The sequence below is a fragment of the Bufo gargarizans genome, chromosome 4 (assembly GCF_014858855.1).
Source record: "Bufo gargarizans isolate SCDJY-AF-19 chromosome 4, ASM1485885v1, whole genome shotgun sequence".
Lineage (NCBI taxonomy): Eukaryota > Metazoa > Chordata > Amphibia > Anura > Bufonidae > Bufo > Bufo gargarizans.
This window is the reverse complement of record NC_058083.1, coordinates 320693893-320721336: the sequence shown is the minus strand read 5'-3', so window position 1 is coordinate 320721336 and position 27444 is coordinate 320693893. Positions and strand designations below refer to the sequence as shown.

Here is a 27444-nt window from a genome sequence, read left to right as displayed (position 1 = left end):
CTGCTAGTAGGAATGAATCTGCTATCTGCTAGTAGAATGCAAACTGTATCAGGGTGATTTTACATAGCCCCCATACAGTGGTCATTTGTCTGCAGCATAACCTCGTGTACATGGAGTAATGTGCTGCCGAAAATGATTTTTAGTGCCTCATAAAAGATGTAATCACCCGATGAACGAGCATGTTCACATGAGGCAATGATCGGAAACAAACGTTGTTTGTTCTAGATCATTGTCCTGTGTAAAAGACCTTGGCCTTAGTTTTGGCAATGCTGTAAAGGTGCATTTAAATGTAGCAAAAAGTTGGCTGCATAGCAAGACGATCACTGCTCATTTACTTGCACTTCCATGTTACAACAGTCATTTTTTTTTTTATATGCAGCCTCTTGCACACGACCATGTGCCCTGCGAGATATATGGTCCGTGAGCGGCATTGATCGTGTGCACGGGAGCACACAGCATCATAGATTACAATGATGCTGTGGATGTCGGGCCGCCCGCGGGGCTATTGTCCTGCACTCATTTGATCTTATGAAGTGCGGGACAATAGTCCTGTAGGCGGACCGACGTGCACAGCATCATTGGATCAATGCCGCTCCTGGACATATAGCCCACTCACGGACCGTATGTCTCGGAGGGCATACGGTGGTGTGCAAGAGGCCTTAAAAAGAGAATTAAAATATAGGATGTGGTTTGTGATGAGCAAATCAAAGTCCAGGAATTTCACCCGAATTTCCTCGTGCTTCTCTGTAGCGAATCGATTTAAACTGAAATAGTGTAAAAAAAAAAAAAAAACATGCCGGATCTATTTGCTCACGACGGGCCAGCCACCGCCATCTTGCTTGAATATATCGGCCAAAATACCATGTGGGGTGACATTTGATGTCACCAGGCTGCCCGGCGCAATAATTTCTCACCAGACCTTCAAGCAAGATGGCATCGGCCAGCCTGTCACAAGCAAATGGACCAGGTATTATTATTTTTATTTTTTTTCATTTTTTTTATTTTACACTTTGTTATTAATATCAGATGCCGTGATCATGTATGGAAGCGGAGCAATCGCTGTTCCCTGTCATTGCACTTACAAATAAATGAGCTGTGTGACGATTTTTTGTAGAATTCAGTAAAGCAGCCAAGTCGAATTTATTAATAATTTGCTCTGTGGTATTTCTGCTGTTTTATAATGGTAAATTGCTATTTCACTGGTTATATTCCCAAAGACTGGGTATATGGGGCAATATTCCCTTTCTAGCAACAGTGACCAGTGACTAGTCTACCCCTTGGGCTTGGCTCCTTCCCGTTTATCAAGTAAGTGGAGTAGTGTGTAGTGAAATGTGCTAAGCTGAAGCAAACAGCTGAAGCAACTCTGTGACTTGCCAGGAACGGAGAGCTGAATGGATCCAAGAAGAACATACCAGGTGGCATCCTGCTTAGAGAAAGAAGAATAGTGTATTTTCGAAGGCAGAGCTGGTGTAAAGAAGGATTGCGCATGAAACAAGTCTGTGGGGGTTAAGCTCGCTTAAGACTCCTGGACTTCACATCATTGGCTGGGTTTAAAAGTTTTAGCTCCCAGTCATATCTAAGAAACTGATTAAAGGTCTCTTTAGAGGTCTACACCCCGCAGTTGGGCATTGTAGACAGAAGCTTTGAAAGAACTGCACCTCTTGGCTGAATTGGGAAGATTGCACCATGTATTGGTAAGTGTCTTAGGGAGCCCTTGCCCTGTACTCTATAAATGTAACCTCAGGACAGGTTGTTATGTAACATTAAAGACAAGTGCTTGCTTTTCTTCTGAATGTATGTGAGTGCTCTTTATACTTCAGTAAAAGCTGATGTTGTTAAAACTACAACCAGACCACCTCACTGCATCATCTGCTCCTCCCTCTGATCTACGTTTCCTGCCTTGCACCCAGGGGCGTAGCTAGAAATGCATGGGCCCCATAGCAAAAAAAATTTATGGGCCCCCCCAGCCCCCACATATCTATCGGGCCTCCCACCACCCCTTCCAGAGCTCCCACGCAAACACGCAATGCACCTACCGCACCCACCTCCTGTGCATACGGTAGATGTTTTTTTACCTTATTTTTCTTTTCATGGGAATGGGGCCAGGCCGCCAGGAAGGGTCGGCCGGCGGGGGGGGGGGGCTGGGGAAATGTGACACACAACCCTTCCTGGCGGCCTGGCCCCATTCCCATGTCACATACAGAGTACAGACATTTACATTGTCCCCCCGGCCCTCCCTCCAGGCTCCATCATGTCAGTGTCACGGTCACACAAACTAGTGCCAGAGCAGAGGCGCTCAGGATTAGCACGGCATCACCCCCCCCCATAAAAAAAATTAACACATCATTGATGCTGTGCTAATCCTGAGCGCCTCTGCTCTGCCCGCCAGTAATAGGAATGCCCCTAATTAGTGCCCGCCAGTAATAGGAATGCCCCCAATCTTCGGGAACTCACCTCATTTGGTCGCGCTTAGGTGAACACTCACCTGCTCACTGGATTCTCCTAGGGGACTATTATGGGGGAACTGGAGAGTCATCAGTAGTGGACAGTGCGGGATTCTCTTAGGGGACTATTATGGGGGCACTGGAGAGTCATCAGTAGTGGACAGTGTGAGATGCTCTTAGGGGACTATTATGGGGGCACTGGAGAGTCATCAGTAGTGGACAGTGCGGGATTCTCTTAGGGGACTATTATGGGGGCACTGGAGAGTCATCAGTAGTGGACAGTGGTTCAGGCTGCCTGAAGGAGAATGCTGCTACCAAAGTACAGTTCACAGTCAAGTCACGCCCACTTGTATGAAGCCACACCCAGCTGCTCAGTACAGCTACAACCTCAGATGAGTAGCATGTTGTAGACGCGTGTGCGGTACCGCAATCGGTTCCCCAGCATTGTTTACCCCATGGCACAGGCTGCAGTACGACACCGCCTTCTACTTCCTGGATGGGCGGGCACCGTATGCCAGAGCTTGCCTCTAGCCCCCTAATACCACACAGCGCCTACCAGTAGCACCACCGCGAAAATGCTCCAGCCGATCACCAAGTCACCCGCCATTTCGTCGCTTCCTGCTTCAGGCCTGCCGCCAAATCCTGTGACAGCTGCTCCCGCCAGTAGCGGTGCGGCCGAATATGTGCTGCCTGCAGCGTCCAATCCGTTTACATCAGACGGCTACGTCCTGCGCACGGGTTCAAGGAGGCGGAGCCGGGACTGCACTGCAGAAGCGTCCCCGTCACCATAGCAACAAGGAAAAAACCTCCTCCCTCCTCTGGCTGAGCCTCCGCCCCTCTGTGAACTTAGCCGCCGGCGCCTCCTGCGGCGCGGAAGTGTTGTAAACTACCCGGGCCAGGGATTTACTGCTTATCTCCTGGGGGGCCCTATGGGCCCCCCTGACTTAGGGGCCCGGTCGCAATTGCGACCGCTGCGACCTCTATAGCTACGCCACTGCTTGCACCCAACACCAAGGGCACCTCAGCTTCCATCAGGCAAGAGACCTCAACCAGGTTGTGCCCAGGGAACACAAGGGTGTGCCCCATCTTCACTGTGCAAGACCCAGGGAGCACTGCAGCAAGAACAAAGCCACACTGATTACTAGTACCACAATTCTCCACTCCCATCCTCGCACTGGCTGCTGCAAATACAATTATTCATTTCTGCCTCTCTCATACAGTTTCTCTACAAACGACAGTCAGATGCCTGTTTACATGTGTGGATTTACAACCGATGATGATTTTTAGGTCAGATGTACCAATGACAAACAAGCAAATTCTCATTTGTGGTCATGGCTACGGCCCAAGAGATATCCGAAGAACCCTAAGGAGAGAAACAATGGTAACAACCTAACCCAGCTAGGCATGTCTTAGCTAACCTGACTAAATGGCTTGTTGTGTGCCCTAAGCCATGATCGTGGGTAGGCCTGTAAGTGGGCATACCCTGTGGAAATGAGAAGATAAGGGAGGGAGGGTGGGGCACCTGAGAACACACGCCTGTGAGTGAGGCTGTGGCTCGTATATGAAGAGCCTCCGCCCCTCCCACAAATGCAGGCTGACTAATCAGCCTTACCAACTTGTGGTCATGGCTACGGCCCAAGAGATATCCGAAGAACCCTAAGGAGAGAAACAACAGGAACAACCTAACCCAGCTAGGCGTGTCTTAGCTAACCTGACTAAATGTCTTGTTGTGTGCTCTAAGCCATGATCGTGGGTAGGCCTGTAAATGGGCAAAAACCAAGCCAAGTAGGGTAGAAAAGGAACTCTAATGGCATGTGCAAACTAATCTCCTAACCAACTGCAAGGTGTCAGGGATCTAGAGCAAAAAATTTGGGGTGTATGAGGCAAGGCCAGAAGGAGACCTACAACCCATCTTGTGGATGACAAGGCCAGAGACATGATGCTCAATATTGCGGATACTGCCCCAAAGCGGAATGGAGGACCAGAAATACGTTGTGAAATGGATCATAAAAACCAACTGAACCTTGTAAAGTTTTGGTTCTAGGGAGTACTTGCAATGCCCTAGCCTCAGGAGATCGTGGGACCGAAACCTAACTGCCTAGACTATGCAGGAATGAGGGCCAAAAAGAACTATGCAGATAGGAAGAAAATCCTTGAATAGTTCCCCAGACAACAGCTATCTGCTAGCCGTGGTCCGCGCGTTGTTCTACTGAGAATTGCCCCTGAGAATTGTTTTAACGCTTGAGATGTGAAGACCGACCTACTATCTGAATCTTCTACCGTGAGGAAATGCTGAACATTGTCCAAAACCCGATTTAAAGTGGTTGTAGGGAGTCTGAGGTTAGTGCGACAAAAAGCTATGAGGCCATAATATACAAGATTCTGTCTATGCCCTCCCATGTGTGAGGGAATGCAATTGCAATGAAGCTACCGGCGAAAATGAATTCCTGGTCATGGTAAAAGGCACAGACAACCATTGGTTGGACCCCTGAAGCCATGGGGCCGAAGCAACCACCAGGGGCCCATGGGGTCGGGCAGCCGCCGGGGTGCAAACCTTAGAATTGAGGATGGCTGGGGAAAAGATTGGGGCTTAACCCAACGGGTTTAGTAATCAACCGGGACTCGATAACCTAGAAAGACAATGACATGGGGTAAAGCTTCTTAATGAAATGAGGCTGAAATGAACCACAAGTACTAATCTGTAAAATATAAATGAACAAAAGAAAACTTCTGAAAGGTGTGCTATGGAAAATAGTATCAAATGGCCGTATGACCTACCAATGTCCATGACAATTGTGAAATCCTCTAAGCCAAGAGCCACTCCAGCGAGTCCCTTATGGCGGGAGCCATGCGTGCGAGTCCCTGATGGCGGGAGCCATGCGTGCGAGTCCCTGATGGCGGGAGCCATGCATGCGAGTCCCTGATGGCGGGAGCCATGCGTGCGAGTCCCTGATGGCGGGAGCCATGCGTGCGAGTCCCTGATGGCGGGAGCCATGCGTGCGAGTCCCTGATGGCGGGAGCCATGCGTGCGAGTCCCTGATGGCGGGAGCCATGCGTGCGAGTCCCTGATGGCGGGAGCCATGGGTGCGAGTCCCTGATGGCGGGAGCCATGCGTGCGAGTCCCTGATGGCGGGAGCCATGCGTGCGAGTCCCTGATGGCGGGAGCCATGCGTGCGAGTCCCTGATGGCGGGAGCCATGCGTGCGAGTCTCTTATGGCGGGAGCCATGCGTGCGAGTCTCTTATGGCTGACACTTGCGAACTACAAGTGTCGGTGTCAATCGTGAGGTCCTATAAGCGAACAGCCACTCGGGCGAGCCTGTTATGTTTGTTTTTTGTTTGTTTTTTTAAACCACTTATGCAGTACCAGAATGCATTGGGGACTCGTATAACCATGACCCCCTCCAACAGAAAACCTGGGACACTAATCAGCCTACAACCATGTCGTACCCCTAACAAACAAAACAAAACATGAAAAACGGTCAAGGGGCCCCCGGAGCCATGAGGCCGGATCAATCATAGGGCCCCCGAAGTCAGAGGGATGACGTTGCGGTGATGATAAGTAATTAAAACGTAAGCCGGACCTGATAGGATATGCAGAGGCTTGAATGATTGGATTGGCTAGAAGGTGGCCTAAGGAACATAACTGCCAACAGGCGTTGAAAATATAGACATTAGAAATCCGAAGCACGTGCATACATAAAACACTAACAACCGCGAACCATAAAACGTAAACATGAAATTAAAACAGAGATGGGAAAAAAACAAGAGCCTGAGGCATTGCAAGTTCGCTAAGAGAAGTCTCTTATTGTGACAAACAGATGAACAGCTTGTGAAAACATAGCAGGAAACGTACTCCTATTGGCCGACTGACCTACGCTGAGGAGCTGTTTTGTAGTGATGAGCGGGAGGTGCCATATTCGATTTTGCGATATTTCACGAATATTCAATTGAATATTCGTGATATATTCGTCGAAATCGAATATTCGTAATTTTTCCAATTATCGCGAATAATATGCGATTTAAAAGAAAAATCGCAATACGCGATTAATTAATAGTATAAGGCAACGTCCCTATGACTAATTGACTATGGCTAGGCTAATATGTGTATTTTACAAAATTTCGTAATATTGCTCTAACTTCGTCTTTTAGAATATTCCGAATATTCTAAAAGACGAAGTTAGAGCAATATTACAAAATTTCGTAAAATACACATATAGATTGTAATTTAGCTAATATAGTGCTATAATCCTTTTTTTTTTTCTCTAATTTTTTTTTGCCTCTTCTGAACTTAAGTTTTGTTAAAGATGTACACTATAAAAAAAATTACTATAGCAGTATATTAGCTAAATTACAATCTATGTGTATTTTACGAAATGTCGTAATATTGCTCTAACTTCGTCTTTTAGACTATTCGTAATATTGCTCTAACTTTGTCTTTTAGAATATGACGAATATTCTAAAAGACGACGTTAGAGCAATATTAGGAATATACGTAAAAAGTTGAAATCGCAATGCGATTAATATAACTCGAAATAATTGCATGGCGATTTCAACTTAGCACTGCTATATTGCATATTAGGCTAGAATTAACGAATATGGAATATAGCATTACTAAGTTGAAATCGCCATGCGATTACTTCGAGTTATATTACTCGCATTGCGATTTCAACTTGATGCTGCTGCTGGGTCTTAACTAAACCAGGTCCAAGTTGAAATCGCAATTCGATTAATTCAAGTTATAATAATCGAATTGTGATTTCAACTTAGCACTGCTATATTCCATATTCGTTAATTCTAGCCTAATATGGAATATAGCAGTGCTAAGTTAAAATCGCCATGCGATTATTTCGAGTTATATTAATCGCATTGCGATTTCAACTTGGACCTGGTTTACTATGGTTGGCTTCAATGGCTTGGTAGAATTTGCAAATATGACGAATGTATTTGTCTATTCCACAAAACGAAGATATTCTCCATCTTCGTGTTAGCTACCTATTCATCAACTTCGCAAATTCTAGCAATCATATAGGAAAGTTGACTATAGAGACAGCTAAGTTTAAAGGGAACCTGTCACCGGGATTTTGTGCAAAAAGCTGAGGACATGGGCTGCTAGATCGGCCCTAGCACATCTGCAATATCCAGTCCCCATAGCTTTTATTGTGTAGATAAACCGATTTGATACATATGCAAATTAACCTGAGATGAGTCCTGTCCCTGACTTATCTCACATACAGGACTCATGTCAGGTTAATTTGCATATGTATCAAATCGGTTTATTTACACAATAAAAGCACACAGAGCTATGGGGACTGGGTATTGCGGATGTGCTACCGGCCATCTAGCAACCCATGTCCTCAGCTCTGTACACAAAATCCTGGTGACGGATTCCCTTTAATTCGCTATGCGATTATATTACTTAAATTTTTTTTTATAAATAGAATAATTATAATAATTATCAGGTATTATAATTATTCTATTTATTTTTAAAAAAAGCTAAGTAATATAATCGCATAGCGAATTAAACTTAGCTGTCTCTATAGTAAACTTTCCTATATGATTGCTAGAATTCGCGAAGTTGATGAATAGGTAGCTAAAACGAAGATGGAGAATATCTTCGTTTTGTGGAATAGACTAATACATTCGTTATCTTCGCAAATTCTACCAAGCCATTGAAGCCAACCATAGTAAACCAGGTCCAAGTTGAAGTCGCAATGCGATTAATATAACTCGAAATAATCGCATGGCGATTTCAACTTAGCACTGCTATATTCCATATTAGGCTAGAATTAATGAATATGGAATATAGCAGTGCTTAAGTTGAAATCGCAATTCGATTATTATAACTTGAATTAATCGAATTGCGATTTCAACGTAATTCTCAAATCCAACGGTACATTCTAGTATATGGAGACGTTCCCATGGTAATGGGGACGCTCCATGAGCACGGAAGTCGGCAGAAGCGGCAACGGGCACTGACTGGAGCATTAAACAAAAAACGAATATTCGATTTCGCGAATATATAGCACTATATTCTAAATATTCGCGAAATCTTGAAATCGTGATATTCGAGAAAAAATTTGCAATTCGAATATTCGCGCTCAACACTACTGTTTGGTGAACTGGGGCAGGAGACCAATCTGAGTGAATACGAACCAGAAGTAAAAGGAGACCAGTCTCCGAGGATGGGTAGTGCATCAAAAGCATGGTATCAGCAGACGTATGAATGCAATTTGAAAGTGAGCAGAGTATTGACGTGATGCGAAAGCAGACACGTGAACGCAGCTCTAGTAGTCTAGTAGTGAATGGGGTATAGGACAAGATGTAAAAGCAGACATGCGGACGCAGCTTTGGATGTGAACGGAATATTAACTTGATGTGACAGCAGACATGGAAAGCGGCTTTGGTGAGTGGGGTATACGACCTGGTGTAGCAGTATAAGTGTGAACACAATTCTGGGTATAAGCAGAGCATGAAATTTGGTATAACAGCAGCTCTGGTTGTGAACGGAGCATAACATAGATGTAACAGCGACATGAATGCAGTTCTTGAAGTGGGCCTGGAAAGAACCTGTAGCAGTATAGGACGTGTGAACGCAGCTCTGGGTGCGAGTAGAGTAAACCTGATATACCGATAGAGTGGGGTATGGCAGAGACTTATTCTAACAACAAAACATGACATATATAGCGTAGTATCAGCAGCGGCTGAACCTGACGGTCCAATTGTCACCCAACATTTAGCTTGTCCTGGGCGATCCAGGTAACAAGACAAATGACATAGCATGGTATCTGCAGCTTGTCCTGGGCGATCCAGGTGACATACAACATTTAACGTGGCCTGGGCGATCCAGGTGACAACATTTAACTCGGCCTGGGCAATCCGGGTGATGTACAACATTTAACGTGGCCTGGACGATCCAGGTGACATACAACATTTAACATGGCCTGGGTGATCCAGGAGGCATACAACGTTTAACTCGGCCTGGGCGATCCAGGTAACACATAACATGTAACTTGGCCTGGGCGATCCAGGTAACAAGACAAATTACATAGCCGGTGTTCTGCCAGATTTCTATAGCATGTCGAAAGTCTATAGCAGAAGTGACGTGGTGGCTGCGCAAGCGCACTTCCACAAATCATCCGAATCATCGCCTTAAAGTGACAGTCACCTCCAGTAAAATACAGCATTTACATGAATGCTGCGCATCGGCATTTAGTAAAACTAACTATGCCGCCATTGATAGTAAAGAAGGAAATGGATGGTAAAGAAAGAGACTATCCATCTCTTTCTTTACCATCCGTTTCCTTCTTTACTATCAATGGCGGCATAGAGCTAGTTTTACTAAATGCCGAGCGCAGCGAGGCCGAGCCTGATGCGTGGCGATCGAAGCGAGCCCGCGAGGGTACAAATTCATGTAGATTAATGGAGATGACTGTCACTTTAAGAAATCTATACCCTTAAGTCTGCGCACGCGCGGTGTGCGAACTACTCCAGTGGAGGCAGCAGGAATGCTTCGCTGAAGTACGCTTGTGCGCTTGCGCAGCGAGCCACGTGACTTCCGCTATAGACTTTCGGCAAGCTATAGACTTTCGGCAGAACACCGGTATCTTCAGTGGCTGAACCTGGGCGATCCAGGTGACATACAACATTTAACTCGGCCTGGGCGATCCAGGTAACAAGACAAAAACATATAGTATCAGCCGTGGCTGAACCTGGACGGACAAGGTAACATGCGGCCTGTGCACCTGAGAACACACCCCTGTGAGTGAGGCTGTGGCTCGTATATGAAGAGCCTCCGCCCCTCCCACAAATGCAGGCTGACAAATCAGCCTTACCAACTTGTTGTTTGATTATTGGAGACAATGCTATCACTGTAGAATGATCATCCCGGCAATTATTGGCCTATGTAAATGGCCTTAAAATTCAAGCAAAAATGACAATGTTAGTATTGTCAAAATTGAACCCCATGAAGCCAATGAACGGAGGAGAAGGTTGCAGCTCCTGTGCCCCAATCCTAAATCTATCCCAGGAAACAAAACTGACATTTGCTAGTTAGTATGTCACTGGGCCACTCTGTTGCCTCCTCATGCTGCTTCTAACTCAACATTATGTCACTGGGCCACTCTGTGGTTTCCTCATGCTGCTTCCACCTCAACAATGTGTAAATGGGCCACTCTGTGGTCTCCTCCTGCTGCTGCCACCTCCCCACTATGTTACTGGGCCACTCTGTGGACTTCTCAAGCTGTTCTCCAACATTCCCCACTCCATGATTTATTTAATCCTTCTTCTGATCTGTTAGAAGGAAGGAAAAATGGCTTATGATTTGGTAGCCTAAAGCAGGAGTGGGTACAAAACACAGAAGACATGCGAATATTCCATTCATGTGTCATCTCTGTTTTGGATCCACTCCCATTTTTTGGGGGGCTTTAGCAATACTGATGGATTACTGACCAAATGCTGACGCTCAACAGACAGGAACCGTTTTTGGGGGGGTTTATTGTTCTGACGGATCAGAGAAAGGGCAAACTAATCAGTGACGTCAACACAAACTTACTGCTGACACCCTCTCCACTCTGTGTAGAATGAAATGGCCCGCACTGCTCAGTAGTTTCGGCGGTGCACATGTAAGTGGGCAGGCATCCCAATGATACGGCTGTAAAGGAAGGACCGGCACTCGCGCTTGATTTTAGATGCAGAATTTAATTTCTAGTCACATATTAATTCATAGTGACGCGTTTCAGTACTCAGACGTGCTTTCATCAGACTATGCACAAGTATCCTCATGACATGTCTTAACTTACAAACAAATGCAAAGGAACTGACGTCACATCACTGACTCCTCCCCCTGACAAGATACATTAATGGATAGGGAAACTACGTGAGTCTCCATATGTTGCAATGGAAAAAGTCCCATAGTTAGTTCTGCTGAAAAGGAAAAAAAGGGATTTTAAGTATCAGATCAGACTGCTTATATTGTATTCACGGTTCAAACCTCTTGGCTCCATTGTTTGCAAACGATGGATCCAATACGCTTCTTTTTTCAAAAGCAATTTATTTTGATCACCACCACGGCAGGGTAATGGAACACCTTCAATCACGTGGTAACGTAATTGTGCTATTGTATGATTTTTCTCATGGAAATGATATAGTACGGGGAGCAATAAATTACCTTTTCTGATGGTGGACTTGTGTTTGCTCAGCCTATCTTTAATTCTCATAGAGATTTCACCCACGTATAGTAGTCCACACCGACATTTCAGGCTATAAATAACAAATCTGCTATCACACATGAATATACCTCTTATGGGAATTCCCTCTCCAGAATGTGGGTGAGAAAAATGAGTCCCCCTGATCACGCTTGAGCAGTTAACACAATTCAGGCACGGAAATGTGCCCTGTCTGGGAGAGGATAACACATTCTGTCTCAATTCTCGCTTGTTACTGCCATTGTCGGCCCTGACTATTTTATCTTTAATGTTGTCTGCCCTTTTAAAAACATAATTATTTTATTTTTTTAAATGGTATGCCAATATTTATTAACAATGCCTCTTAGTTGTTGGGTCAATGGGTGGTATTTGACCACCAATGGAATGCTTGGTTGCTTCTCTGTCCTGATCACAAAAAAATCAGGACAGAGAAGCAACCACGCATTCCATTGGTGGTCAAATACCACCCATTAATGTATCTTGTCAGGGGGAGGAGTCAGTGATGTGACGTCAGTTCCTTTGCATTTGTTTGTAATTTAAGACATGTCATGAGGATACTTGTGCATAGTCTGATGAAAGCACGTCTGCGTGCTGAAATGCGTCACTATGAATTAATATGTGACTAGAACTAAAATTCTGCATCTAAAATCAAGCACGAGTGACGGTCTTCCTTTACAACCCTCTCCACTCTGTCAGGGGGGGCTCTACTTGTATAAGAGTTTAATAGAACAGGTTCTGTAGACATCTATGTGGAATCAGCTGACATGGTGTAAAAGGAGTGCGCTCTTTCACACTACAGTAGGGTCTTGGGCCTCTGCACGGTTCTTTATACCTGGTGCTAACATCGACCTGTAAGGCTGAGTTCACACTTGAGTTATTTGGTCAGTTTTGGCCCCGTAACTTCCCAAATAAGTGATGTGTGCAGTGATTTTAAGAGTGATGTCTGTCATCTGCGTGTCATATTGACTCACAGTATTGTTTCACTACCAAAGCAAACTCCCTATGCATGTTACAGCAAGGCACAGTGTTCTACACCACTATACAGGCTCTCTGCAGCCAGGAAATAGCCGGTCAATAAAGTGATTCGCCACAAATAAATTCGGATCAAATCGAATCTTTTCGGAAAATTCAGCGAACCGGCCAAATAGAATTTTTGAGAAATTCGCTCATCTCTACTAATGATAGAAAATACTGTATAAACCCGAAAACTATATTGTCTCACGTTGCAATCCAAACTGAAAAATAGATGAAGAATTCTTCTATATGCATCCTAAGAGGTGAGCCATTTCTTCCCTCCTTCTTCTCACCAGGGTCTGAGGCAACTAGTCCGACTGCTGTGCATTGGAGATAGTGAACATTAAACCCTGCCTCCTTAGGCCCCCTTATGTTTCACTATGTGAACCCAGCCATACACTTTCAGCAGAATCAGCGAGCTCAAAACATGTCCACATGGAACAGAATGCAGCCAGCACTCCACAGGCAAGCTACGGACCGCCATAAACAGCAAGGATCCTAGAACAACTGTAGGGAAGTCTGTCTACCTGTGCCTGTTCCTGGAATAAGACCATCAAGTGGTGCACAACACAGGGGTTGCAGGGTGTACCCCAACCCTATTCTTTGAAGTTCAGTTGTTGGGTGAAAATCATTCATTTAACTAAAGAGAAGCCTTCATTGAATATTTAAAACAGGAGCCTTCTTTCTTGTTACAAATCTATAGGCTGGCTGAGCCATCCTCAATGGTGCCTTAGGTGACCGTCTATTCTGACTACCCTTAGACCCTGCCCTGTTATAAGTGAAAGGTATTCTGCTAAGAAAAGTATATTATAATTAGAGATTATTCATTGTATTTATACATTAGGCCAAATGCCTCTAGGGGTATATTGCTGGTTAACAGGTTAAAGGGGTTGTATAAGATTTGAAAAACCATGGCTGTTTTCTTCATGAAGCAGTGCCACCCCTGTCCGTGGGTAGTATCTGGTATTTCAGCTCAGACCCACTGAAGCACATAGAGCTAAGTTGCAATACCACACACAGCCTGAGGGCAGATGTGGCACTAGTTTTGGAGGAAAGTATTTTTTTTTTTTATCCTGCACCACAGCTCCTGTAAATTGCTAAGTCTTTGGCCACGATTCCTTAGCTTTATTTTAACACAAGGGACCCTCAGAAAGTGTTACAGTAGGTTGAGCAACACAAGTAGGCAAGGATAACAGAAATAAGCTGGGCCAGCAATAGCTTACTGCAGTGCAAAATACCGCCCCAGCAGAACCAAATGTCACAGTGCAACACAAAATACTGCCTCAGCAGAACCAAGTACTACAGTGCAGCGCAATATACTGCCCCAGCAGAACCAGGTACTACAGCGGTGCACAAAATTAATTATGAGAGCATCAGATTGTTATGCACCTGGCGGTGGCCATGAGGAGGGTTCACGTGGCCTACTGGGTATTGGCCAATGGGAAATTTCCCTGTAGAGTCTATGGCCAGTCCACTGAATAATAAATAATTGTTACTGTGTATTCGTCCCAAATTAGTCAATACTAGAAAATGACTGCCTGATAGGAACGCTTAGGCTACTTTCACACTTGCGGCAGGACGGATCCGACAGGCTGTTCACCATGTCGGATCCGTCCTGCGGCTATTTCGCCGTGCCGCCGGACCGCCGCTCTGTCCCCATTGACTATAATGGGGACAGGGGCTGAGCTCCAGCGCAGCACGGCGGTGCACGGCGAAAGCCGCTGGACTAAAAAGCCTGACATGCAGTAATTTTAGTCCAGCGGCCTTCGCCGTGCTGTCGCAGGAGCTCCGCCCCCGTCCCCATTATAGTCAATGGGGACGGAGCGGCGGTCCGGCGGCACGGCGAAATAGCCGCAGGACGGATCCGACATGGTGAACAGCCTGTCGGATCCGTCCTGCCGCAAGTGTGAAAGTAGCCTAAGAAAAAAATAATAAACTTTATCACTTTATTGATTAAAACTGGAGTCAAAGACTCATAACTCAAAAATATCAGGCTAGGGTATATCCCCAAGGTGCGGGGAAGAGATATACAAGTTGCATTTGTGTCTCCTATCCCTAAATATATTGCTAGGTGTAAGCATGCAGTGGGTGACATCATAGATGGTAGGTATGTGTCACTGAGGCTGCTACACTCAGTGATGTAAATCCCGGAGGTAAGTAGTGACCAGTGATGGTAGATCACTGAGTTGGTGGTAGCTGGAATTTGGGTCCGGGATTTAGGAGTGACTGAAGAGCTTGGGTGGGAAGGTCACTCCCATACTCCATCTCGGGTGTTACCGCCACACACACAGGTGTGATGGTGATTTTAAAAAGGACACTCTGCCAGAGAGCAGTGTGTGTGGATGGTGGTCTGAGAGGAAGACTACTGAACCCAAACCTCTTGGCAGTGAGGATTTGCTGGGAGAAAAACTGCAGCTGGTGAGAAGCCTGTATCACTGTGTGTTGTTATTTCATTTGGACTGTTCTGTTATTTGAAGAAAGCAAGCCTGTACTGTGCTGTGTGCCTAATAAACCCTGAAAAGAGACTGTTTGAGTGGTCCCGTCTCACATAGGGTATAGGAGGGTGTTATCTCTGAACCCTATTAAAGGGGTTGTCCAGGTTCAGAGCTGAACCTGGACATACCTTCATTTTCACCCCGGCAGCCCCCCTGACATGAGCATCGGAGCAGTTCATGCTCCGATGCTCTCCTTTGCCCTGCGCTAAATCGCGCAGGGCAAAGGCATTTTTCTGAGTTCCGGTGACGTACCGGGGCTCTCTATGGGGCTGACAGGCAGCCCGGTGACGTCACCGGCACTGATGGGCGGGATTTGGCTCTGCCCTAACCAATAAAACGGCTAGGGCAGAGCTAAAGCCCGCCCCTCAGAGCCGGTGACGTCACCGAACACACTGCTGGGCGGAAGTTACCGCCCGGCAGTGTGTTATTGAAAACACAAGAGCCTGTGCCCTGCGCGATCTAGCGCAGGGCACGGGAGCGCATCGGAGCATGAGATGCTCCGATGCCAGGCTCAGGAGGGCTGCCGGGGTGAAAATAAGGGTATGTCCGGGTTCAGCTCTGAACCCGGACAACCCCTTTAAGACTTGGTAACACTGTCAATGTGCTAGGGGATTTTGAAATCAGACCCTGACATTGGGCATTTGCTGACACAAAATCCTTCTATCACCTATCGTCGGAATTGCAAATTAAGAGACCGTTTGGTCCACAGTTTGTATGTGGCCCCAAAACCAACCAAGTCATGGCTGAAAAATGATGCCAAAGGCACGTTCCAACGCGGAACATGCTCCTTCTGTAAGTACATAAAGAACGTAAAATATTTTAGTAGCACCAGTACAGGGAGGACGTATGGACTAAGATCTTTCATAAATTGCAAATCGATAGGAGTGATTTATCTCCTCACTTGTACATACACTACATCGGAAAACGAAAGGTGAATTCAGAAAAAGGATTGGTGAACATCTGACATCAGGAATGAGCATTTGGGGGGGGGGGGGGAGTTACTGGTAGGTTGGTTGATTAAACTGGGTCGGATCCATCCCAGGCACCATCTCACCCGTCCCAGTATACTAGCCCGCCCTGGTTCTGTTTGGACAGTTCGACTGGAGAAATGTGCATTCGGGGGAGGCAGTAACTGGTATTACCAGTACCTGCCCCCCCACACCCCCTCCAATGCACATTTCTCCACTCCAACTGACTCCAAACAGAACCAGGGCCGCAGGGCGGGCTAGTAGTACACTGGGACAGCCCGGACGGGTCAGATGGTGCCTGGGACTAAGTAAGTCAGTGAGTGGGAAACTGGGAATGGATGGATTATGGATCCGATCCAGTTTAATTAACAATATAACCAACCTACCAGACAGAGACAATAACTGTAACTGGTCTGTGACTGACTGTGTTCTGTTGTAGACTGTACACTTGGATTCTTGGAACTTCAGTGGAACTTGGCTGGCTGCCTTCTGACTGTGGGCCGCGGGCCGCGGGCCTTCCCTGGCGCTGGCTGCCAATGGCGCTTGCTCCTTCAATCAAGACCAAGTTCTCTGCTCTGGGCGGGGGGGGGGGGGGGGGGGCGGAGCCTGTGGCAACGTCAGCCAGCCGCTAGACGTGCCTGCCTGTGCCATGCATGCCGCTGCTCCAGTCTCGAATCTCTTAGGCTGGTTTCACATGAGCGAGTCCATTGCGGGAATCACTCTCCGTGTGTGAGTGTGATCCTCCACTCTGGACTTTCAGGAGCGCAGGGCATTATCATGATTTATAATGCTATGTGCCTGTGCTTGGCCTTTTTTCTACAAAATCATACTGACAGCTTTATGTCACTATGATTCTGTGGAAAAAAGGCCAAGCAGAGACACATAGCATTATAAATCATGATAATGCCGTGAGCTCCTGCAAGTCCATAGCGGAGGATCACACTCACACGGAGCGTGATTCCCACAATGGACTCGCTCGTGTGAAACAGCCCTTAAAGAGACGAGCAGTGCAGCGCAGGCAGAGCGGCCTCCTGCGCCGGCGGGGGGCCCCTCCACTCCAGTCCAGTTTTAATTACATTACGCGGCGCCATCTCCAGACCGGACTGCTGGGGCCACAGGCACACAGAATAGAATTTTAGATTTAGATTAGATAGTAGTTGCAGCTGGGCCGGCGCTGGGGGGACCCTAAGGAGGCGGGGGCCCGGGGGCAATTGCCCCCCTTGCCTCTATGGAAGCGCCGGCCCTGGTGCCATGCTGAGGAAGGGGCACGAGTTTAATTTCAGGGTATTGAACAAATTACTCGACCCATACGAGAGGGTGATGTGGACACCTTATTATTACGTAGAGAAGCTCAGTGGATTTTCAGGATGCAAACTGTGAAACCGCAGGGTCTAAATGATGCAGTTTTGTATGCATGTTTCATCTGAGGTGATGTCTTATAACTATACAGGATATAAAGCTACATGGCGGATGATATACTGTGTTACAGTGTGGTGTAACAACTTTACCACACATAATTCCGTGGGTTTATGTCTGTTCTAATCCACGGATGCTCCATATAATGGTCATAAGTAACAAATGGGCATATACCATGTTTGTCCACGACCTTGTACACTATGTTTCTGCATATAATCAAACAGTGTATAGATGCAACCATCACCCCTACAGCCTCGCAGGTTATTTTCCCTGATACAATGTGCATTATCCGCAACCCCATGATGATACATATCGAGGATGCTGTATGTGACATCTAATCCCTTAGATGGATCAAAATAACAAATATGTCTACAGTGAAGTACATAATCGCTACTTTCAACCGCCAAAAGGTTCCCCCACTTATGTGGTTGCTAGTAACAGCAACACTACCCAGCATCGCCACTGTAAACTTCTATTGGGTGCTGCACAGCGGGAGGAGTTTGGCGTTTGGGCGGCCAGTACAGCCGTCACAGCGCCGATACACTGCGATCCTGCACGCCACTCTGGGCAGGGATTCAACTACATAATACTAAATTACCTCCTGTACCTGCTCCTGATGAAGTGCAGGCATACCACCGCACAGAAACGCGTAGGGCAGGGGTAGTGAGAAATAGGGCTGCGCTCAGGGATAGTGTTACTATCGGAGGTGTCCAGAGTGGTTAATCAGCTGTTTCCACCTGGACTCCTGTCGATCTATTCATACACACCATAGTACTATCCCTGTGGTGAGCCCCTGTATAGCAGTGATAGGATACTGGACAGTATACCTACCTTGTGTCTGAGGAGGTGTCCATGTCCAGATTCTAGAGTAGCACTGATGCGCACATTGACGGTGTTACCAAGTCTTAATAGGGTTCAGAGATAACACCCTCCTATACCCTAGCAATATATTTAGGGATAGGAGACACAAATGCAACTTGTATATCTCTTCCCCGCACCTTGGGGATATACCCTAGCCTTATATTTTTGAGTCTTTGACTCCGATTTTAATCAATAAAGTAATAACGTTTATTATTTTGTCTTAGCGTTCCTATCAGGCAGTAATTTTCGATGGCCAGTCCACCCCTGGTTATTAACTTTTGGAAATAATCTTGTTACATAGAAAGTGTTAATGATAAATCGACTATTAACAGTATTGTAGATTTGGCAGTACACTAACTTATCTTGTATCTTTTTTTCTGGCTTTTAATGTGAACAGAGACTCTTGGCCTTCCATGGATGATTTTTGGTTACGCTGTTATGAGCATGGCGTGTCTGCTCTTTGTTCTAATGTTTGTTCCAAATACAAAGGGAAAGCCATTGGAGGAGATTTCAGTGGAATTAGCAAACAGGTAAGTTTGCTTGTCCTCTGCTTACAAATGACATTACAAAATGACAAAATCTTGAAATGCATTTCTTTTACCAGGTTTGAATCTTATAGTTTCACAGCATGTTTGACAGGTTACAGCAATTAATGGCATCAATTAATACAGTTGTCTATGGTAACCAATGAAAAATCAGCTATCGTTTTATAAACTGTGCTGGAAAAAAAGCTGCACTGTAATTTGTTGCTGTGGCAACAAGGATAGTTTTTCTTTTAAAGGGGTTATCCCATGATTAATGTAAAAAATGAAAAATAGTCAAATAGTACATGACAATCCCTTTCTAACAAAGCTAGAACCAGCCCTGTACCTCACATGGATCCAGAGATCTCCCCATTCATTGCTCTGCTAGATTTATATCAAGCTGACATCTCAAGGGGAGTGTCTTTCTTGCTGGAACTCAGTGGGCGTGTCTATGCTCTCCCTATCACAGCTCAGGAGGCAGTTGAAGGATGAAACTGAGCATGTGCAGCCTTCTCAGTTAGTAGAACCAAGAAATAAGAAAAAGAACAAAAAGCAGGTGGCACTGTACAGATATATTTTATTGAATAATAAAAAATAAAAATAAATCTCATGCAATTACAAAAGTATTCAGATCCAGGTGATGGTTTGAAAACTGTACAATATTTTCATGGAACAACCCCTTTAACTAGGGTTGATAAATTAAGCCCATTACGGTGGTCACTCAAGAAACAATATTAATTGGTTCTAGGACGACCACTAAAACTTGATAACATTTGAGACGATAACTCTATGCCACTGAATTCAAGCCCATTCACCTCAATAGAGTTGACCTGTAATACACACAACTTATGGACAGGTGCAATGCTGTTTCTGGAAAGAAGCAGCCACATTTTTCTAATCCTGAACGACCCCTTTTACATCTTAGCTATGATCCTTTAAAGTAAAGCATCCTGTTGTATTGGATTCTGACAGTGCAGATTAGTCTCCTGTACAGACAGGGGTGGACTGGGAACTTAAAGTGGCCCTGGAAAAAAATAAAATAAAAGTGGCCCCCATATTGTCGGGGCGCAATACAAGTAGGCTGAGTTAGCAATACAATAGCGCAAAATACTATCCAATAAGAACCATATACCACAGTGCAGCACGATATAGTGCCCAAAAAGCTGTCCCTCTGTGGTGGCCATCAATAGCCATTTTCTGCCCTCCTCCTTCAGTTGTCTCTTATTAAGATATGAAGCAGGGGGGTTAGGAGGTGAGGTGCATGCCACAGCTGTTGAATTCAGGGGGACATGTGCAGTCGCTGATCGAGTGCATGAGTACGTGCAGGGGCATAGCTATAGGGGGTGCAGAGGTAGCAGTCGCTACCGGGCCCAGGAGCCTGAGGGCGCCCAAAGACCCTTGTGGTGCATAAGACACAAGTATTATAGAAAGTCCATGCTGGTCAAGTTACACCTCTGGCTCAAGGGAAGGGGGCAGGGGTGCCGTTTCAATTTTGGCCTCGGGCAGCACAAAGACTATGCACATCCTGGCCTTGGCCACAAAGCACTGAGGGAAGGGGGGCCCCAAGCTGAACTCTTGCACTAGGGCCCATGAGCCATTAGCTATGCCCCTGAGTTCCTGATTCTCACAGTGTTAATTACCACTGATAGCTCATTAATTATGTCTTGGGCCATCGGCAGAGAGGAGGGCTTGGGTGGCCCCCAGAGGCATTGGCCCACCGGGAAATTTCCCTGTAAGGTCTATGGCCAATCCGCCCCTTTGTACAGACCACTAGTGTCTATCTCTGCAGAGACTGCTTGGTTCAGGGACTGAAGCAGTATGAATGCTGGGAGACACAAGGACCTGTAAAATGAGAACTCAATACAATTCTTACTGCAGCTCTGGATTTCAGAAAACCAAACAAAAATTGCACCTGGGTGTAACGTGTGAACTTAGCAGGCGATGAACTAAGAATCAGATCACACCTCAATTCGTAGTAGTTGTTTTTCATCTTGTAGCTAACCAATAGGATATTCCAGACTACTCTTGCAGTACATTTATAAGATTTATATCAATTACTTTTGTGGGATTTATTTTAAGAAGCAAATAAAAAGTGTACGTTTTAAGTAGGTTCATTTTTCCAGTGATTAGAATTGGATGCATACCTACGTATATATGTATTTAACCGTTCCTATGAAATTGTAGCTAACCATGCGAAAAATTGGATTTCTATAGTAATGAATCACTCTTATTTAATTATTGTCATTGTCTGTCTTAAAACACCCAATGAGGTCACTGCCACCTGTAAGTCTATCTAAAGAGAAATGTAAAAGTCATGTTCTCCATACCAAAAAAACAGGTAACAGTCATCTACAGCCTCCATGCAAAGTATTTATATTGTAATCAGCATTACTAGAATTGTAAAAAATAAAGAACAAAGAAAAATGCTAAGAAAAATGCTAAGAATATGTACTTAATACACTATAGAGTGAAATGAATTTTACATATTAAGGGATAGCTATTGTTAGTTAGATCCCAATATGTACAGTATCCATATTACTAATTAGAAAAATCATGATCGTAGCAATAAAAATTCATGTGTATGGCCACTTCATACATAAATCAATATACCATGATTGTCTCATTCATAAATACTGTGACACAGTGAGAGGTTTGGTCTGGGAAAACAGGTATTTTCATCCCAGCATGTGCTGCTGGGCTGATTTACAACCAGATGAAGTCAAATACTGGACTGGATTTTAAATGCCGGTCCGGGTTTTGGCAACACCTGGCTGTCCTTAACCACTTCAGCCCCGCTAGGTGAAACCCCCTTCATGACCAGAGCACTTTTTACACTTCGGCACTACACTCCTTTCACCGTTTATCGCTCGGTCATGCAACTTACCACCCAAATGAATTTTACCTCCTTTTCTTCTCACTAATGGAGCTTTCATTTGGTGGTACTTTATTGCTGCTGACATTTTTACTTTTTTTGTTATTAATCAAAATGTAACGATTTTTTTGCAAAAAAATGACATTTTTCACTTTCAGCTGTAAAATTTTGCAAAAAAAACGACATCCATATATAAATTTTTCGCCAAATTTATTGTTCTACATGTCTTTGATAAAAAAAAAATGTTTGGGCAAAAAAAAAAATGGTTTGGGTAAAAGTTATAGCATTTACAAACTATGGTACAAAAATGTGAATTTCCGCTTTTTGAAACAGCTCTGACTTTCTGAGCACCTGTCATGATTCCTGAGGTTCTACAATGCCCAAACAGTAGATAACTCCCACAAATGACCCCATTTCGGAAAGTAGACACCCTAAGGTATTCACTGATGGGCATAGTGAGTTCATAGAACTTTTTATTTTTTGTCACAAGTTAGCGGAAAATGATGATGATTTTATTTATTTATTTTTTTCTTACAAAGTCTCATATTCCACTAACTTGCGACAAAAAATAAAAAATTCTAGGAACTCGCCATGCCCCTCACGGAATACCTTGGGGTGTCTTCTTTCCAAAATGGGGTCACTTGTGGCGTAGTTATACTGCCCTGGCAATTTAGGGGCCCAAATGTGTGAGAAGAACTTTGCAATCAAAATGTGTAAAAAATGACCGGTGAAATCCAAAAGGTGCACTTTGGAATATGTGCCCCTTTGCCCACCTTGGCAGCAAAAAAGTGTGACACATCTGGTATTGCCGTACTCAGGAGAAGTTGGGGAATGTGTTTTGGGGTGTCATTTTACATATACCCATGCTGGGTGAGAAAAATATCTTGGTCAAATGCCAACTTTGTATAAAAAAATGGGAAAAGTTGTCTTTTGCCAAGATATTTCTCTCATCCAGCATGGGTATATGTAAAATGACACCCCAAAACACATTCCCCAACTTCTCCTGAGTACGGCGATACCAGATGTGTCACACTTTTTTGCTGCCAAGGTGGGCAAAGGGGCACATATTCCAAAGTGCACCTTTCAGATTTTGCAGGCCATTTTTTACACATTTTGATTGCAAGGTACTTCTCACACATTTGGGCCCCTAAATTGCCAGGGCAGTATAACTACGCCACAAGTGACCCCATTTTGGAAAGAAGACACCCCAAGGTATTCTGTGAGGGGCATGGCGAGTTCCTAGAATTTTTTATTTTTTGTCACAAGTTAGCGGAAAATGATGATTTTTTTTTTTTCCTCTTTTTTCCTTACAAAGTCTCATATTCCACTAACTTGCGACAAAAAATAAAAAATTCTAGGAACTCGCCATGCCTCTCACGGAATACCTTGGGGTGTCTTCTTTCCAAAATGGGGTCACTTGTGGCGTAGTTATACTGCCCTGGCAATTTAGGGGCCCAAATGTGTGAGAAGTACTTTGCAATCAAAATCTGTAAAAAATGACCGGTGAAATCCGAAAGGTGCACTTTGGAATATGTGCCCCTTTGCCCACCTTGGCATCAAAAAAGTGTCACACATGTGGTATCGCCGTACTCAGTAGAAGTTGGGGAATGTGTTTTGGGGTGTCATTTTACATATACCCATGCTGGGTGAGAGAAATATCTTGGCAAAAGACAACTTTTCCCATTTTTTTATACAAAGTTGGCATTTGACCAAGATATTTTTCTCACCCAGCATGGGTATATGTAAAATGACACCCCAAAACACATTGCCCAACTTCTCCTGAGTACGGCAATATCAGATGTGTCACACTATTTTGCTGCCAAGGTGGGCAAAGGGGCACATATTCCAATGTGCACCTTTCGGATTTTGCAGGGCATTTTTTACAGATTTTGATTGCAAAGTTCTTCTCACACATTTGGGCCCCTAAATTGCCAGGGCAGTATAACTACCCCACAAGTGACCCCATTTTGGAAAGAAGACACCCCAAGGTATTCCGTGAGGGGCATGGCGAGTTCCTAGAATTTTTTTTTTTTTGTCGCAAGTTAGTGGAATATGAGACTTTGTAAGGAAAAAAGAAAAAAAAAGAAAAATCATCATTTTCCGCTAACTTGTGACAAAAAATAAAAAATTCTAGGAACTCGCCGTGCCCCTCACGGAATACCTTGGGGTGTCTTCTTTCCAAAATGGGGTCACTTGTGGCGTAGTTATACTGCCCTGGCAATTTAGGGGCCCAAATGTGTAAGAAGTACCTTGCAATCAAAATGTGTAAAAAATGGCCTGCGAAATCCGAAAGGTGCCCCTTTGCCCACCTTGGCTGCAAAAAAGTGTCACACATGTGGTATCGCCGTACTCAGGAGAAGTAGGGTAATGTGTTTTGGGGGGTCATTTTACATATACCCATGCTGGGTGAGAGAAATATCTTGGCAAAAGACAACTTTTCCCATTTTTTTATACAAAGTTGGCATTTGACCAAGATATTTTTCTCACCCAGCATGGGTATATGTAAAATGACACCCCAAAACACATTCCTCAACTTCTCCTGAGTACGGCGATACCACATGTGTGACACTTTTTTGCAGCCTAGATGCGCAAAGGGGCCCAAATTCCTTTTAGGAGGGCATTTTTAGACATTTGGATCCCAGACTTCTTCTCACACTTTCGGGCCCCTAAAAAGCCAGGGCAGTATAAATACCCCACATGTGACCCCACTTTGGAAAGAAGACACCCCAAGGTATTCAATGAGGGGCATGGCGAGTTCATAGAATTTTTTTTTTTTTGCACAAGTTAGCGGATATTGATTTTTTTTTTGTTTTTTTTCTCACAAAGTCTCACTTTCCGCTAACTTAGGACAAAAATTTCAATCTTTCATGGACTCAATATGCCCCTCACGGAATACCTTGGGGTGTCTTCTTTCCGAAATGGGGTCACATGTGGGGTATTTATACTGCCCTGGCTTTTTAGGGGCCCTAAAGCGTGAGAAGAAGTCTGGAATATAAATGTCTAAAAATGTTTACGCATTTGGATTCCGTGAGGGGTATGGTGCGTCCATGTGAGATTTTATTTTTTGACACAAGTTAGTAGAATATGAGACTTAGTAAGAAAAAACAAAAACAAAAACAAACAAAAAATTTCCGCTAACTTGTGCCAAAAAAAAATGTCTGAATGGAGCCTTACCAGGCGGGGGGTGATCAATGACAGGGGGGTGATCAATGACAGGGGGGTGATCACCCATATAGACTCCCTGATCACCCCCCTGTCATTGATCACCCCCCCTGTAAGGCTCCATTCAGACATCCGCATGATTTTTTACGGATCCATGGATACATGGATCGGATCCACAGAACGCATGCGGACGTCTGAATGGAGCCTTACAGGGGGGTTATCAATGACAGGGGGTGATCAGGGTAATCAGGGTGATCACCCCCCTGTCACTGATCACCCCCCCTGTAAGGCTCCATTCAGACATCCGCATGATTTTTTACGGATCCATGGATACATGGATCGGATCCACAGAACGCATGCGGACGTCTGAATGGAGCCTTACAGGGGGGTTATCAATGACAGGGGGTGATCAGGGTAATCAGGGTGATCACCCCCCTGTCACTGATCACCCCCCCTGTAAGGCTCCATTCAGACATCCGCATGATTTTTTACGGATCCATGGATACATGGATCGGATCCACAGAACGCATGCGGACGTCTGAATGGAGCCTTACAGGGGGGTTATCAATGACAGGGGGTGATCGGGGTAATCAGGGTGATCACCCCCCCTGTCACTGATCACCCCCCCTGTAAGGCTCCATTCAGACATCCGCATGATTTTTTACGGATCCATGGATACATGGATCGGATCCACAAAACGCATGCGGACGTCTTAATGGAGCCTTACAGGGGGGTTATCAATGACAGGGGGTGATCAGGGTAATCAGGGTGATCACCCCCCTGTCACTGATCACCCCCCCTGTAAGGCTCCATTCAGACATCCGCATGATTTTTTACGGATCCATGGATACATGGATCGGATCCACAAAACGCATGCGGACGTCTGAATGGAGCCTTACAGGGGGGTTATCAATGACAGGGGGTGATCAGGGTGATCACCCCCCTGTCACTGATCACCCCCCCGTAAGGCTCCATTCAGACATCCGCATGATTTTTTACGGATCCATGGATACATGGATCGGATCCACAGAACGCATGCGGACGTCTGAATGGAGCCTTACAGGGGGGTTATCAATGACAGGGGGTGATCAGGGTGATCACCCCCCTGTCACTGATCACCCCCCCTGTAAGGCTCCATTCAGACATCCGCATGATTTTTTACGGATCCATGGATACATGGATCGGATCCACAGAACGCATGCGGACGTCTGAATGGAGCCTTACAGGGGGGTTATCAATGACAGGGGGTGATCAGGGTAATCAGGGTGATCACCCCCCTGTCACTGATCACCCCCCCTGTAAGGCTCCATTCAGACATCCGCATGATTTTTTACGGATCCATGGATACATGGATCGGATCCACAAAACGCATGCGGACGTCTGAATGGAGCCTTACAGGGGGGTTATCAATGACAGGGGGTGATCAGGGTAATCAGGGTGATCACCCCCCTGTCATTGATCACTCCCCTGTAAGGCTCCATTCAGACGTCCGCATGTGTTTTGCGGATCCGATCCATGTATCCATGGATCCGTAAAAATCATGCGGACGTCTGAATGGAGCCTTACAGGGGAGTGATCAATGACAGGGGGTGATCAGGGAGTGTATATGGGTGATCACCCGCCTGTCATTGATCACCCCCCTGTAAGGCTCCATTCAGACGTCCGTATGCTTTTTGCGGATCCGATCCATGTATCCGTGGATCCGTAAAAATCATACGGACGTCTGAACGGAGCCTGACAGGGGGTGATCAATGACAGGGCGGTGATCAATGACAGGGGGGTGATCAGGGAGTTTATATGGGGTGATCATCGGTGATCAGGGGTTTATAAGGGGTTAATAAGTGACGGAGGGGGGGGTGTAGTGTAGTGTGGTGTTTGGTGCTACTGTACTTACCTACCTGAGTCCTCTGGTGGTCGATCCTAACAAAAGGGACCACCAGAGGACCAGGTAGGAGGTATATTAGACGCTGTTATGAAAACAGCGTCTAATATACCTGTTAGGGGTTAAAAAATTCGGATCTCCAGCCTGCCAGCGAGCGATCGCCGCTGGCAGGCTGGAGATCCACTCGCTTACCTTCCGTTCCTGTGAGCGCGCGCGCCTGTTCACAGGAAATCTCGGCTCTCGCGGGAGGACGCGTATATGCGTCCACCCAGAAGAGCAGGACCGCCGGCAGGACGCAATCCTGCGTACGGCGGTCCTGAGGTGGTTAAATAGGCAGCTGGGCTCAGAATCAATGTCTGTGTTGGGATCTGGGAGCCTCGTGTCAGGATGAAGGCTTGCTACCTGTTTAAAAACAGGTTGGTGCTGCTATGAGCAAGAACTCTTTGAGGCAGAATTAACGCATATTGTGAATTACCACCAACACTGCAAGGTGACTTTTTTTTGTTTGAATATGACTGCTTGTTTTGTCACTTGCCTAAAGTGTGAATAAAGCACTGAACAGTTTGATCCAAAGAACTTGTTTTTGCCTCTATACTGCGTTC

At 45.4% G+C, this 27444-nt stretch overlaps 1 protein-coding gene across 4 annotated transcripts in view; it reads left to right on the top strand.

The window, feature by feature from the left end:
- SLC2A12 (solute carrier family 2 member 12) overlaps window positions 1-27444 on the top strand; it is a 78058-nt gene that overhangs the window by 34585 nt on the left and 16029 nt on the right. For 2 of the 4 annotated variants that reach the window (XM_044290163.1, XM_044290162.1), the window contains one exon: window positions 18800-18932. In XM_044290163.1, coding sequence (XP_044146098.1) covers window positions 18800-18932 — 133 coding nt within the window. Of the gene's footprint in view, window positions 1-1377; window positions 1504-12958; window positions 13082-18799; window positions 18933-27444 lie in introns of those variants that run through there. The other 2 variants (XM_044290164.1, XM_044290166.1) reach the window with 2 other exon arrangements.